This window comes from Octopus sinensis, linkage group LG9 (assembly GCF_006345805.1).
Source record: "Octopus sinensis linkage group LG9, ASM634580v1, whole genome shotgun sequence".
In the NCBI taxonomy this organism is placed as follows: domain Eukaryota; kingdom Metazoa; phylum Mollusca; class Cephalopoda; order Octopoda; family Octopodidae; genus Octopus; species Octopus sinensis.
Window position 1 is genome coordinate 88916070 of NC_043005.1, and position 15000 is coordinate 88931069.

Consider the following 15000-nt stretch of genomic DNA (forward strand, 5'->3'; position numbering starts at 1 on the left):
CACACATATATATATATATATATATATATATATATTATATATACATATATATTTATTACATTGTTAAGAAAGTTCTTGGTCAAGTTATTGTTGCAAGTCATTGAAGCTGATCTAATGCAAACTGCACATCAACTTGTGGTACAGTTTGGCATCTCCCATGTCATGATCATCAACCCCCTGCATCGTCTTGGCAAGGTCAGCAAGCTTGGAGAATGGGTGCCACATGAATTGACTGAAGCGAACAAACGAGCACGTGTCACTGCATGTCAAAGTCTGCTCTGGCGAAGCCGAAGATTCGATTGGTTGGAGTCAGTAATCACTATGGATAAAAAGTGGGTACTGTACTCCAACGTGAGGTGCAGACGATCCTGGTGTAGCAAAGGTCAACAGCCAAAGCCTTCGCCAAAAGGACCGCTTGTGCAAAAGAAGGTTATGATCTCAGTTTGGTGTGATTGCCGTGGTGTGATTATGTTGGGTCTTCTCCCACGCAATACCACTGTTGACAAGGATGTCTACTGCAAACAGATCGACCGTCTAAAGATCGCGCTGGCCGAAAAACGATCAAATTTGAAGAAGATAACTTACCACCAAGACAACGCGCCAGCACATCGTGCAAAGAAGACGTCCGAGAAGCTGAAGTAGGCGGGCTGGGTGATTATGGTGCACCCACCGTATTCTCCTGACTATAACTTATTCTCTGCCTTGTAACGCGCGATTGGCAATACAGAGTTCGAAAACGAAGATCTGAAATCGTTCCTTTACGATTATATTGATTCAAAGCAACGCGATTTCTGGATGAAAGGATTCAAAACTTTGCCTGAAAGATGGCAAAAGGTGATCGATAACGAAGGTGATTACCTTTTGGATCGATTGTTCTTTGTTGTTTTTTTAATTGTTAATAAAGTGATATGTTAAAAATGTCCGTGAACTTCCTCACCAAACTGATATATATATATATAATATATTATATATATATATATATATATACAAAAATATCGTATATATATGTGTGTATATATAAAGAATATATTATAATTATAAAATGTAATTATAAATAACTAAAAAATATAAATGTAAGTACCATATTGCATTATACCATACCATTCTTAACTGCAGAGAGAAGTTACAATCCCCTCCGCAAATCATAGAATGTTACACAAGTATATACGACGGTGAATAGGTATACAAAATATAAAATTTAATGATATAATATAATGTAAACTAATAGAAATCACATGAAAATATAATATGAAGACGTATATATATTGATATATATATATATATATATATATATATACATTTTCAAAATGTGTATATATATATATATAAACATTTTCAAAATGTATATATATATATATATATGTACACTTTGAAAATGGAACCACATGTGTATCATTGGCGATTTTTTCCTCCGTTTTCCTTTTCCCTTTGACCTTCTTCCGTCGCCTGTTTCTGACGAAGAGCTTACTCGAAATGTCTGCTATACTTTGCATGTACAACGTTGTCGCGTTGTCGTTTTTTCTGTTTATTCCTCGTTTCTTTTTATTTACTATATATATATATATCTATATATATATATATATATATATATATAAACTATATATTAATATATATATATTATATACAGATACATATATTACCTAGAATTTCAAAGGAATTTATAAAATGATATTGAATAATTATAAGTAAATGAATAATAAGGATCGTCGTGGTATTCCAATACGTAAACTAAGAATAAAAAATAAGATGAGGATACCATGGGATAGAGTTTTTATAGAATATAATATTACAGGCTAGTATGAATTATTCAAAGCTTCTATTTTATATAAAAGTAATCTACTTTTTAGGACCCCTTACCTTGAACGGGCAGATCGAGAAATTAATTTTTTGTAACTAAATACTTTCAAACTTCGTATACTGGTAGAATGTCCCATATAAAACATCTTTTTACTATCAGTGTTGTTGAGAGAAAGTTTGTATTTCAAAGCTATTTCGTGTTAAAGTTGTCGTATTCGGTAATTTCAAAGAATCAATGAGGTGTATACAACTGAATAAAATTACTGCTGTTGTTTGTCAACAACCAACTTCCGGCGGTGTATATTTCGCTGTCACGTTATTATGACATCGTTTCGTGGTTTGTTTACTGGTTTTAGGTTTAGGGTTAGGGTTTGAGTTTTAGAGTTAGGGTTAGGATTAAGGTTGGGCTTGGGTTTAGGGTTAGGGTTGAGGGTTGGGTTTTAGGGGTTAGAGTTACGAAGGACATTGTGAAAAATGAAGAAATTGAAATGGGGGGGAGGAGAAGGGGGGCAAACAAGACTTACCGAAAATAGTAGCTGAAAAAAAAGGAAAAATTCATCAACCATTAGTTTCTGTTGTTAAGATCAACAAAACTATGCAGTCATGGTTGTATGGTAAGAAGCTTGGTTCCCAACCACACAGTTCCTGTTCAGTCCACTGCATGGCACCTTGGGCAAGTGTCTTTTATTATAGCCTTGGGCCAGCCAAAGACTTGTGAGTGGATTCAGTGGACAGAAACTGAAAGAAGCCTGTCATATATATATATATATATATATATGTATATATATATATAAAGTAGTTGTTGATACTGTCAATTTAATGTGACCGCCCATGAAGGGAATCACAACTACTGCTACTTAGCCCTAGGATGCAGCAACGCTTTCCTGTCGGCTTTGACACATTTCCTTTGTCTTTATGTTTACAAATGGGGAGATAAACACCTCCCACCCAGCTAAGCCTGCAGCCAGAGACTAGTTCTGAGTCCTTGCTCATCATCAGTCTGGAGTAGCATGGCCTGCTTGTTGAGAGATGCCTATCTAGCTCTCTGTAAATATAAGAATTCAAGTGAAATAAATTCACTGATAAAAAAAATAGAAATAATACATTTCTCTTTTATCTCATAAGGACACGGAAACGTGTTAAGGCCGACAGGAAGCGTTTGCTGCGTCCTAGGGCTGAATAGCAGTTGTATGATTCCATTCATGGGACTGTTACCCTAAGTTGACAGTATGCAACTCCTTTATCGTATTACTACTGCATAAATCTCTCTAAGATATTTAGAAATGTTATTTATATATATATATATATATATTATATATATATATATAATATATATATATATATATATATATATATTATATATATCTATATATAATATATATACATACAAAATTTAATTTTTAATTCTGTATATAAAAAAATTATTTTAAATCTCGGGATTTTTTAAAAAAAATATGCTATAGGCCACTGGTTTTATATGATTAATATATATTTTCTACCCGTATCAATTATTATATATTTATATATATATATATATATATATATTATAATATCTATATAGTTAAGTTAAGTTAATTTTTGGGCTCAAAAAGCAAAAGCAAGGCCATGTAGGGAGAATGGAGTTATGTACAGGGGTGTTCATGCAAAGAGTTCAGGCCATTTCTGGTCAAGAGAGACCTTGAACCGAGCGGTCGTCGGCATCTTCACTATCTCGTCCGGCAGCTTATTCCACGGATCCGCAACCCTGACGGAGAAAGCCCTTCTCCTTCGATTGAGATGAAATCGTCGCAGATAGAGCTTTTCGGAGTGACTTCGCAGCCGACGCTCTGGGGCAGGAGTGAAGAACAGCTCTTTCGAGAGGTTACACTTTCCGCTTATGATGTTGTGAGCAAGAATGAGATCACCACGGCGTCGTCGTTTTTCTAGAGAATAAGGGTCGAGCGTCGTCGGCCTTTCTTCATAAGACAAATGCTTGAGACCAAGAACCATGCGGGTAGCTAGTTTCTGGACTCTTTCGGGATGATGTATGTCTTTGAGGAGATAAGGAGAAGAGGCTTGAATTCCGAACTCCAACACTCATACATACATGCAAGTGTGTATCTATGTTTGCATTTATCCCCACCACTGCTTGACAATAAATATTGGTTTGTTTATATCCATGCAACTCAGCAGTTCGGCAAAAAAGACTGATACAATAAGTATATTATCATTATCATAATGTAACCTCTGGTCTCCATGCCGGCATGATTCGGATGGTTTGATACGGAGCTGTCTGGATTCCAAATGTCGGTTGTGGTATGGTTTCTACGGCTAGATGCCCCCAAATAATAAGCACTGGACTCGATAATTAATTCATCATGGCCACCTTTTAGTGACTGAAACAAGTAAAAGATAAAAGATTAGTCTACAGAAATACTGTGTCTTCTTTCTGCTTCCGTTTTTAATACTACGATGTTTTCCATTTTGATTCGCTAACTGTATAATCCCTATTCCGGTTATTGAGCCAAAACATATCCAAGTCGGGCACCAACTGCATCACTTTTATCCATTTGGGAGATGGCATGCAACGAAAATGGACAACTTGCATTCTTCGCTGATAAATATATTTCGAAAATAAATCGTTTTTAATACCAACTTGCTGCCGACCAAAGCTGGTCCTATGAAACAAACTTTCTGTTTTACGGTGATAATCAAAATTGCACATCAGATTTAGGTTCCAAGCAGCAGCTTAATAACAGTTTCAAATTTTGGCACAAGGCCAGCAGTTTCGAGGGAGTTGGGGTAGGTCAACTGCATCAACCCCAATATCTAACTGGTACTTATTTTATCGATCCCGAAAGGATGACAGGCAATGTTGACCTCAGTGGAATTCCAACTCAGAATGTAAAGACGGACGAGATTCTGCCAAGAATTTGTTCCAGTCTGTTAATGATTCTGCCATCTCACCACCTGAAGTAGCAGCTTAATAATGACAAAGTTATTCCACTACATTCTTCGTTATTTCAAAATTAATTAGAACAAAGGCTGTGTATTTCAGAAATGTGGTAAGAAATGGCTTAGTTATTTTACTAAATTCTTTGAAACAAATACAGTGAATTTCATCCCAAATACGGTAACAAATATGTTTATAGCCATTGTGCCTGGTTTGATGGATAATATTTTCTTATTCGTATGTTGTTATGTAAATCCATAGAAAGATAAGCCTAGCTCTGTCTCTTTACTAATTGTGCTGGTTCCATGATGGGTGGACTAACAAAAGGGGCGAACAACAAAACAAATAGCAAGTCTGAAAGTATCTAAATACTTACAAAGTTGAGAGTATAAGGTGCCAAAGCGCCGCCAACACGTGCACAGATGGCCAAAGACCCCAATGCACCGTTTCTTATACAAGTTGGATATAATTCCAAAGAGTATAAAATCACGATTCCAAAAGCTGCAGTGATAAACAAACGGCCTAATATCGAACTGGCAGTTAACATCCATCGATGGGCTGAAAAAGAAAAAGATAAAAGACAGAAGTCTTTAGTAAAAGAGAGAAAAAACCCTTTTCGTATTTCCCAGGCATGTGAAACCTTATATAATCTTTGAATGGCTAACTAAGCTGTACATAATTTCAATAATCCATTCTCTGGTTTCTCTAAAAGAGTTTGGATAAAATAATGGAAACATCGGATTAAATGGAAATTTTATTATTTAATATGGAATTGGTCCATGTTTGGCATTAATCACAGATTTAATATGTTGAGGAATTGACGTGTACAAGTCCTGGATGAAGGGAATTTTGATTCATTCTTCAAATAAAACCTTCTTTAGATCTTTCCACAACAATGGTAGAAGGAAACAGCTCCTCCCTTGTTACACCAAAATGCATCATAAACGTTCAGTTATGTTTGGGTGGAATGATTGTAGGGGTGGTCTACTTCATTTTTGTGCTCTTCTTACCAATTCTGAATAACAGTCTTTTGAATTGTCACATTATTGCCCTGGAAGATTGTGCTCCCACCAGGGAACAATATTTACACCACTGGATGGATATGACCAGCTAAAATACTCCGATAATCCTAGGCTTTAAATCTGCCATGTCGTGCCAAGAGAATTTCATATTTTGGCTACCTAGATAATCACAGAGCCACTTTCATTCTTCACAACTGGGACTAAGCAGTCAGTGTTGAAGGCTTCTTTGCGCTGTCTCTAGATATAAACTTACCCCAAATTTATAAAATAGAGTGAATGAGGATTCACCAGAGAAGATGACATTGTTCCTTGCGTGTGTGTATGTGTGTGACTCTCTCTTCCCCTTTCTTCACTTTTTAATTTGCTCTCCCTTCCCCTCACCTCAGCTTCCTATAAAACTCCTGTTTATTAAATCTATTTAAACGCTTCAGCCAAATGTAAGTTTTGTATTATTCACTTTTCTGTCCGAAGAATTTCTAATAGGAAATCTCTGACATGTTTATCAAATATGTAAAACTTTGTAATTCCTACTCACAAACGAAATGTGTGTAATGGGGAATAAATAATACCAAAAAATATTCCAACTTCCTGGTTTGTTATAATATAACTCTGCAAACAATATTTCCAGAATTTCCAACTCTCATTTGTACCTCGCATCAATACAACAACAATAACATACTGGATTGTAATAATGGAATAAGCAGATGCGATTCAAGAAGAAACAGCTGCGATTTACCCTACCTACCTACATAATGTGTGTGCGTGTGTATGTATATATTTATTTATATATGCTTTGTTTCTATCTGTTTTCTTTCTTTATATAACCCTAACCCTGAATGACCTGAATCAGGGGTGGATTATATAGGAATGACGCTCTTTTCCCTATCTGTATGACTAATAAGGTTAATCTAGAAAGGTCCCTGAAAAAAACTTCTTCAATTCTTTAAGCATCTCGGTCTTCTCTATCGCGAGAGAAAATCATCATACTAAGGTTAACTTCTTTTATGTTACTGTGGATGTCAGTACTGAACTACACCAACCGTTTCATAGACCCGATGTGTGCTTCAGGTAAGTGAGTAACACTTCTAATCATTCTAGGAGCATCATAGACTCTATTGTTAAAAATATATCAAATCGTATTTCAAGGCTTTCTGCTAATGAGGACGGATCTGCACAAAATCAAAATTACTATAACCACGCATTATCCGAAGTTTGGTATAAGGACAAAATTTGTTATATCCAGAATTAGTTTACTAATAAAATTCCTGGAAATGATAGAATATTAAATATGATGGAACTTTGTAGCGACTGTACAAAAAATAAAAAAACAAGTAGAACGAGCAATCTTATTTAATTAAGCTAAATAATAGCAAAAATAATGAATTGAAGATCAACATATGATTAACAAGCATAGATTCAACCCCATAGATACTAAATAAATGGTTGGTATAAACATTAACAACAACAATAACAATAATAACAACAGCAATAATAATAACAACAACAATAATAATAATAACAACAACAACAGCGACAACAACAATAACAGCAACAACAATAGTAATAGTAATAATAATAATAATAATAATATTGATAATAGTAATAATAATAATAATAATAATAATAATAATAATAATAATAATAATAATAATAATGATAATAATAATAATAATAATAATAATAATAATAATGATAATAATAATAATAACGATAATAATAATAATAATGATAATAATAATGATAATAATAATAATAATGTTAATAATAATAGTAATAATAATAATAATAATAATAATAATGATAATAATAATAATAATAATAATGATAATGATAATAATAATAATAATAATGATAATAATAATAATAATGATAATAATAATAATAATGATAATAATAATAATAATAATAATAATGATGATGATGATGATAATAATAATGATAATAATAATAATAATAATGATAATAATAATAATGATAATAATAATAATAATAATAATAATAATAATAATAAGATAATAATAATAATAATAATAATAATAATAATAATAATAATAATAATAAAGAACAAGCACCTGGACGAAAAGAAACTGTTCCCAGAAGAGCAGAAAGGATGCCGCAAGGGCTCATATGGCTGTAAAGATCAACTAATGGTTAATAAAGCCGTAACTGAAGACAGCCACAGAAAGAAGAAAGGCCTCAGTATGGCCTGGATTGACTACAAAAAGGCGTTTGATAGCATCCCCCACACATGGATCCTCGAAACACTAGCCATTAACAAAGTAGCACCAACAATCATAAAATTCATAGAGCACTCTATGAATAAATGGCAAACAGTCCTACACCTCCAAACAAAAGAGGGACTCATGAAAACCAAAGACATCCCCATTAGAAGAGGAATATTCCAGGGAGACACGCTCTCTCCACTCCTTTTCTGCTTGGCACTGTCACCTCTATCTGATATGCTAAATAGAACTGGATGCGGATATAAATGTTACGGCAAAACGATCACCACCTTTTATATATGGATGACCTAAAACTATACGCTGCAAATGACAAACAGCTGGAAACACTATTAAAGACAGTTCATGGATTTACCAAAGAAATAGATATGAAATTTGGATTAGAAAAATGCGCCAAAGTAACCATGAAAAGAGGAAAACTAGTTAAGAGTAACAACATCACACTAGATAAAACCAATGAAATAAAAGAATTAGACCAAAGCCAAACTTACAAATACTTAGGAATCCATGAACTAGATAAGACACAACACACACAAATGAAAGAGAAAATAAAAAAAGAATATTATAGACGAGTTAGATCAATACTAAAAACAGAGCTCAATGCTAAAAACAAGATAATAGGTATCAACACTTTAGCTGTCCCAGTTATAAGTTACAGCTACAATATCCTTAACTGGACACGAAATGAACTGTCCAAAATAGATAGGAAAACAAGAAAAATACTGACAGGATCTAGGATGCATCACCCAAAATCTGACATAGAAAGACTATATATACAACGTATAGAAGGTGGTAGAGGCCTTATACAGCTGGAAAACTACTATAAAATAACCACCATAGGACTGCAAAAATACCTACTTCAGAAGGAAGGAAAACTGATCCAGATAGCAACAAAACACGAGCAAAACAAAAAACTGTTCTCAGTATTTAAGGAAGCTGACAAATACAAACAAGAAATCATACCACCTAATAAACACAAAGAAGAAGAAGAAGATGATGAAGAAACAACAAAAGCTATAAAACAAATGAAATCCAAACTAAAAATAGAACAGCAACGAGCCATGATAAAACGATGGCAAGAAAAAGCCCTTCATGGTAAATACTGCACTAAACTAAACGCAAAAGAAATAGACAAAGAAAAATCCCAGCAATGGTTGAGAAGCTCAGGACTCAAAGCAGAAACAGAGGGATTTTTAATTGCAGCACAAGACCAAAGCCTCCCCACCAGAAATTACCAAAAACATGTAATGAAAAGAAATATTACAAGTAACTGCAGAATATGTGGAGATGGACAAGAAACAATAAATCATATTATCTCTAGCTGCCCAGTCCTGGCTAAGAAGGAATATATTCACAGACATGACAGAGTTGGAACCTACATACATTGGAAGCTATGCCAACATTATGGAATAACAACAGAAAAAGATGGTATAGGCACACACCAGAAAAGGTCACAGAAAACGAGAAAGCAACCATACTCTGGGATATGCCGATACACACAGATAGAGAAATTAAGGCCAACAGACCAGATATAGTTGTCAGAGATCATGAAGAAAAAAAATGCTTTCTAATTGATGTATCAATACCGGCAGATGACAACGTGTCTCTAAAAGAAATGGAGAAACTCTCAAAATACAAAGACCTGGAAATAGAGATAACTAGAATGTGGAACCTGAAAACAGAAACAATTCCTATCATAGTAGGTGCATTAGGCATGATAAAAAATATTCAGACAAATACATAACAAAAACACCAGGACTTACAAACACATATAACATACAGAAAATTGCACTACTAGGCACTGCACACATACACGCAGAACACTTTCCATACAATAACCATCAGAGCATCACAACAAAATCACAGCACATACCCAAGGCACACAGAGCTGCGCTCGGTAGTGAAGTGAAAGCACGCTATAAAAATAAAACTACTGAATAATAATAATAATAATAATGATAATAATAATAGTAATAATAATAATAATAATAATAATAATAATAATAATAATAATAATGATGATAATAATAATAATAATAATGATAATGATAATGATAATAATAATGATAATAATAATGATAATAATAATAATAATAATAATAATAATAATAATGATAATAATAATAATAATAATAATAATGATAATAATGATAATAATAATGATAATAATGATAATAATAATAATAATAATAATAATAATAATAATAATAATAATAATAACAATAATAATAATGATAATAATAATGATAATAATGATAATAGGATGAAATGTAAAGAAGCAGAAAAGAGTGAGAAATACCAGCCACTGCGGGACGAGATAGGAAAGCTATGGGGCATGAGGAAAATAATGGTGATACCGGTGGTAATTGGAGCATTAGGAGCAGTTTCCAAGGGCTTTGAAAGACATATTAAAAATATTGGAGCTTGAATTGATCCAGAAGACAGCATTGTTGGGTAGAGCTCGCATTCTAATGAGAGTATAGTCACTTTGAGTCACAGGAGAAGGCCTACTTTCAAGAAAAGAACAACCGCAAATAGAACAGCGAGAATAAAAACGACAGCAACAACAACAACAACAACAACAACAACAACAATTATAATAATAATAATAATAATAATAATATTAATAATAATAATAATAATCTTATTTTGTGTATCTTCACAAAATATTAATATCTAGCTAAATTTATATTGAACTGAAACTCCTGTAATGAAAAAACCGCTTTGCCATGAGACGGATGCAACCATCCTCCTACCCCACACCTTCACCGTATTCAAACTGGAAGGGAGGCAATTTTTTTTTTAATGAACTCTTACGAGGCAATGACTACATCTAAGAGGCAGAAGCAATCACAGCGCTTGAACACCCCTTCTCGGAGACGGAAACTCTAGAAATGAAACCAGGATTACAGGAATCCTGTATCTTAGGGTGGAGTTCCTGCCAGCGATGGTGTTACGGGAGAAAAAATCCTGGGGGTTGTGCAACCAAAAATTCACTAAACCTCATCATGAATGCTGAAATGTCAAATGAAAATAGAAATGAGAACGGTGCGAATGAGGCTGGGACACCTTGTGAATGTTTCTCGCCCTGCGGGTGCCCCACGGGTGCCCCACGGGTGAGCAGCGTGGGCCCAGTCGGCATCAAGCAACTGCTAAAAGGACATGGATAAAGAAAGGAATGCGGCTGTAATGGAGTACTACTTTCTGGGTAATCCGAGAAATGATAATGAAGTACCCGCTAGGGGATATAGGAAAAGAATGCACAGGTTCATGGAGGTAAAAGGTAGGTAAAAAAGAAGAGGTGATGAAACGCGCAATGGGAGAAAAGGGACAAAAATGAAATACAAAGAGAGCACGTCAGGTCGAAGAGAAACGCCTGCATGGCCAATTTTGGAGAGCCACTGAAGACGTATGTGGAACAAAATACACACACACACACGTACTTTTATATGTGCACATACTTGTGTGTCGTCTGTACTGTTTATCTATATATAATTGTGATAATTTGACGCAAACATTTAAAAAATGTTGAATCAACGTCTCTTTTAAATACAAGCTGAAAAGAAATAGTGAAAGAAAGAATAATGTATTCATTGAAACCAGAGGCGATGAAGAGCTTAGCAGACGACCCACCAAAGTTACTTGACAGGTTTCCAACTGTTTGGTATTGGTTTGAGAGTTATAAAAAATTAATATTGAACAGGCACAGACATGGCTGTTTTGTAAGAGGTTTGCTTCCCAACCACATAGCTCTGGGCTCAATTCCACCGTGTGGCACCATGGTCAAGTATTTTCTATTATAACCACGGGTCAACCAAAGCCTTGTGAGTGGATTTGGTAAAATGAAACTAAAATAAATTCGTTTTATATTTGTGTTTGTCTCCTCTCATTCCTCGACAACTGGTGTGTTTACGTCCCTGTAACTTAGAAGTTCAGTTAAAGTGACCGATAGAATTAAGCATTAGGCTTTATAAAATGAGTCATTTGACTACAACTTCTTCGAGGTGATGCCTCAGCATGGCCGGGCTCTAATGATTGAAACAAGTAAAAGATAAAAGATCACATATATATATATGTGTGTGTGTGTGTGTGTGTGTATCAGGTCATCCCATAAGTTCTGTTGGACTTTACATTTTTTTAAATTGAATGAAATTTAATAGTATTTTAGAATGTCTAATGGAATTAAAAATTATTTTTATGCGTTTGTGTAAATCTAAACTAATTAAATATTATTTTACAGAATAATAGAATTAAAATTTCTTTGATTAAAACCTTTCCTAATCTCAGCTCTTCATGGATTGACAGCATACCACATTCTGGAATCGCTGGAAATCGCTGGACATTTTCAAAATTTCTCCTGTGATTTCAGATTTTTTAAAGTATATGTCACTATGGAACACGAAACTCTAATTATATCATTCTAATGGAGTATTGCACTCAAACAATATTAGCAAAACCTGTGGCATAAACTGTGGCATTTTCCAAGGTAACTCACTTTCACTACTAATTTTCTCCATAGCACTAATACCACTCTCAAGTGAACTGAATAGAACAGCTTATGGCTACAAAATTGACAACAGGAAAATAAGCCATCTATTTTATATGGATTATTTAAAACTATATGTCAAAGATGATGAAGAGCTTGAAGGACTACTACATACTGTGAAAAGATTCAGTGATGATATCGGGATGGAGTTTGGCCTTGGAAAGTGTGCCAAAGCCACTTTTAAGAAAGGGAAATTAGTAAAGTCAAGTTTAATCGAATTAGATGTCGAAACAGTAATAAATGAACTTGAGCAGGAACAAACCTGTAAATATCTAGGAATAAATGAAGGCTCTGGTATCCAGCATGCAAGCATGAAAGAGAAGGTTAGGAAGGAATGTTATAGAAGAGTTCGAGCAGTCCTGAAGTCTGAGCTGAATGCATATAATAAGGTTTTAGCCATAAATTCCTTAGCAGTACCAGTTGTTCTTTATAGATTCAATGTGCTTAACTGGAATACCAGTGAAATAATGAAAATTGACAGAAAAATCCGTAAGCTACTGACTTGTAATAAGATGCACCATCCAAAGGCAGACGTGGATCGTCTTTACATTCCCAGAGCTCAAGGAAGTCGAGGCTTGATCCAGCTTGAACTTACGTACAAAACCACCACAATCGGACTGCCCAAATACCTTGAAACAACCAACGTTTGGATGCTAAAACTTGTTGAGAAACATGAAAGACTGAAAAGACTTCACTCTATTTTCAAAGAGAGCAAAATATTTGCTATTGATCTCTTAGATACCTACCAGATTGATCAGGTTGAAGGAAATGCGCCAACTGCTGCTGCAAAGAAAATAAAATTAATTGCAAATTAGCTAGCAGATGGGAACAGAAACCTCTGCATTGCAAGTATGTGGCCCGTAGCAAACAAGCTGATGTCGACCAGAAACACACGCACCAAAGGTTACAAAGCTCAGGGCTAAAAGCAGAGAGAGAAGGTTTCATATTAGCTGCTCAAGACCAAAGCTTATTAACCAGGAACTACCAAGCCAATGTGATAAAAAATGGAGCTGACCCAAAATGCCGATTCTGTAACGATGAGATTGAAACAATAGACCACCTAATCTCAGGGTGTAGAGTCTTAGCACCTTTAGAATATAAAGCAAGACATGACAGAGTCGGCCAATATTTACACTGGACAATATGTCGGCATTATAAAATCAAAACCGCTGGGAAATGGTATAAACACCATCTTGAAGCTGTGACCGAGGGAGAAAATGTGTCGATTCTATGGGATCCCCGTACAAAACGACAAAACTATAAAAGCTAATAAACCGGATATTATTATAAAATATCAGACAAAAAGGTGTGTTTATTAATTGGCATGAGTATTCCTTGCGATCACAATATAGCGGCGAAAGAATTTGACAAGATTAGTAAATATAAAGACTTGCTAATAGAAACTGAAAAATGTGGCATCTCAAGGCGACTACAGTACCAGTGATTGTAGGATCTCTAGGAATGAAAAAAAAGGTACTGAAACCTATTTGAAAATGATACCAGGCTTAGCATCCCTACAGGAAGTGCAAAATATCATATTAACTGGAACAGCTCATGTACTGAGAAGAGCATTATCGCTGTGAAAACATCCATTCATGAATTTATTTATTAATTTTTTAAATACATATTTTACCTGTGAATTTGCGTTTGTAATATGGGAATGCATACGATGAGCTTCTCTGCCCAAGGTGTACGGAAAACACTCGGCGAGAAACGGAAGAAAATTTGATGAAAGAAGACAATAATGATAATAATAATAATAATAATAATAATAATATTGATGCTGCTGCTGCTGCTGCTGATGATGATGATGATAACAAAAAGAACAAGAAGAACAATAATAATGATTCGTTTACCTTTTGTGCCGTAGAGAACGGGAAATATTCCAGCGATACAAGTGACTCCAGTCAAAACCATCTGGCTAGTATGCAATTTTTTTCTTCCGACACGATTTAACAGAAGTATGCACAGAGTATAGGCCGGAAACTCGACAATCGCATTCAAAAAAAAATTCATATAGAGATTGCCATACAATTTGCCAACATTAAGAGTAAGGCCGTAATATACCATACTCACAGTCGCCCTATATAAAAGAAATGAAACATTTTATATAATGTACAAACATGCACAAAAATTGCAGACCAAACTCTGGTTAGATGGCTACGTAATTTCTTAGAGAGAATTATAATAATTTTTGAACGTTGAGACCAACAGCAAGTAAAGTTATACAACTAACTGTCTAATATAGACAACTAAGACAACTCAACAACTGAGGCAGAGTTAGCCAACAAGAGCCAGTTAATGAAAGTAACTTTATATTTTTGGATAAATGGCAACTTTAGTGCGTTGGATAAATGGTGAGTAGATGGTTTGTATGTGTATGTGGCCTTCTTTAGCTTATGTGTGCATGAAGTGTTTATGAAGTAGAAAATATTCACTGAATTGTCAGTAGTCTCTGACACT

The 15000-nt window shown here is 34.4% G+C and overlaps 2 protein-coding genes across 2 annotated transcripts in view; one reads left to right on the top strand and one right to left on the bottom strand.

Annotated features, from left to right (window-relative positions):
• Positions 1-15000, top strand: part of LOC118764674 (organic cation transporter protein-like) — a 429478-nt gene that overhangs the window by 177630 nt on the left and 236848 nt on the right. The window lies entirely within an intron of this gene.
• LOC115215462 (organic cation transporter protein-like) overlaps positions 1-15000 on the bottom strand; it is a 127173-nt gene that overhangs the window by 11949 nt on the left and 100224 nt on the right. Inside the window, exons 7-9 of the mRNA XM_036506073.1 lie at positions 14394-14620; positions 13971-13992; positions 5106-5262 (exon numbers count right to left, since the gene is read on the bottom strand). Of these exons, the coding sequence (XP_036361966.1) occupies positions 5106-5262; positions 13971-13992; positions 14394-14620 (406 nt within the window). The remainder of the gene's footprint in view (positions 1-5105; positions 5263-13970; positions 13993-14393; positions 14621-15000) is intronic.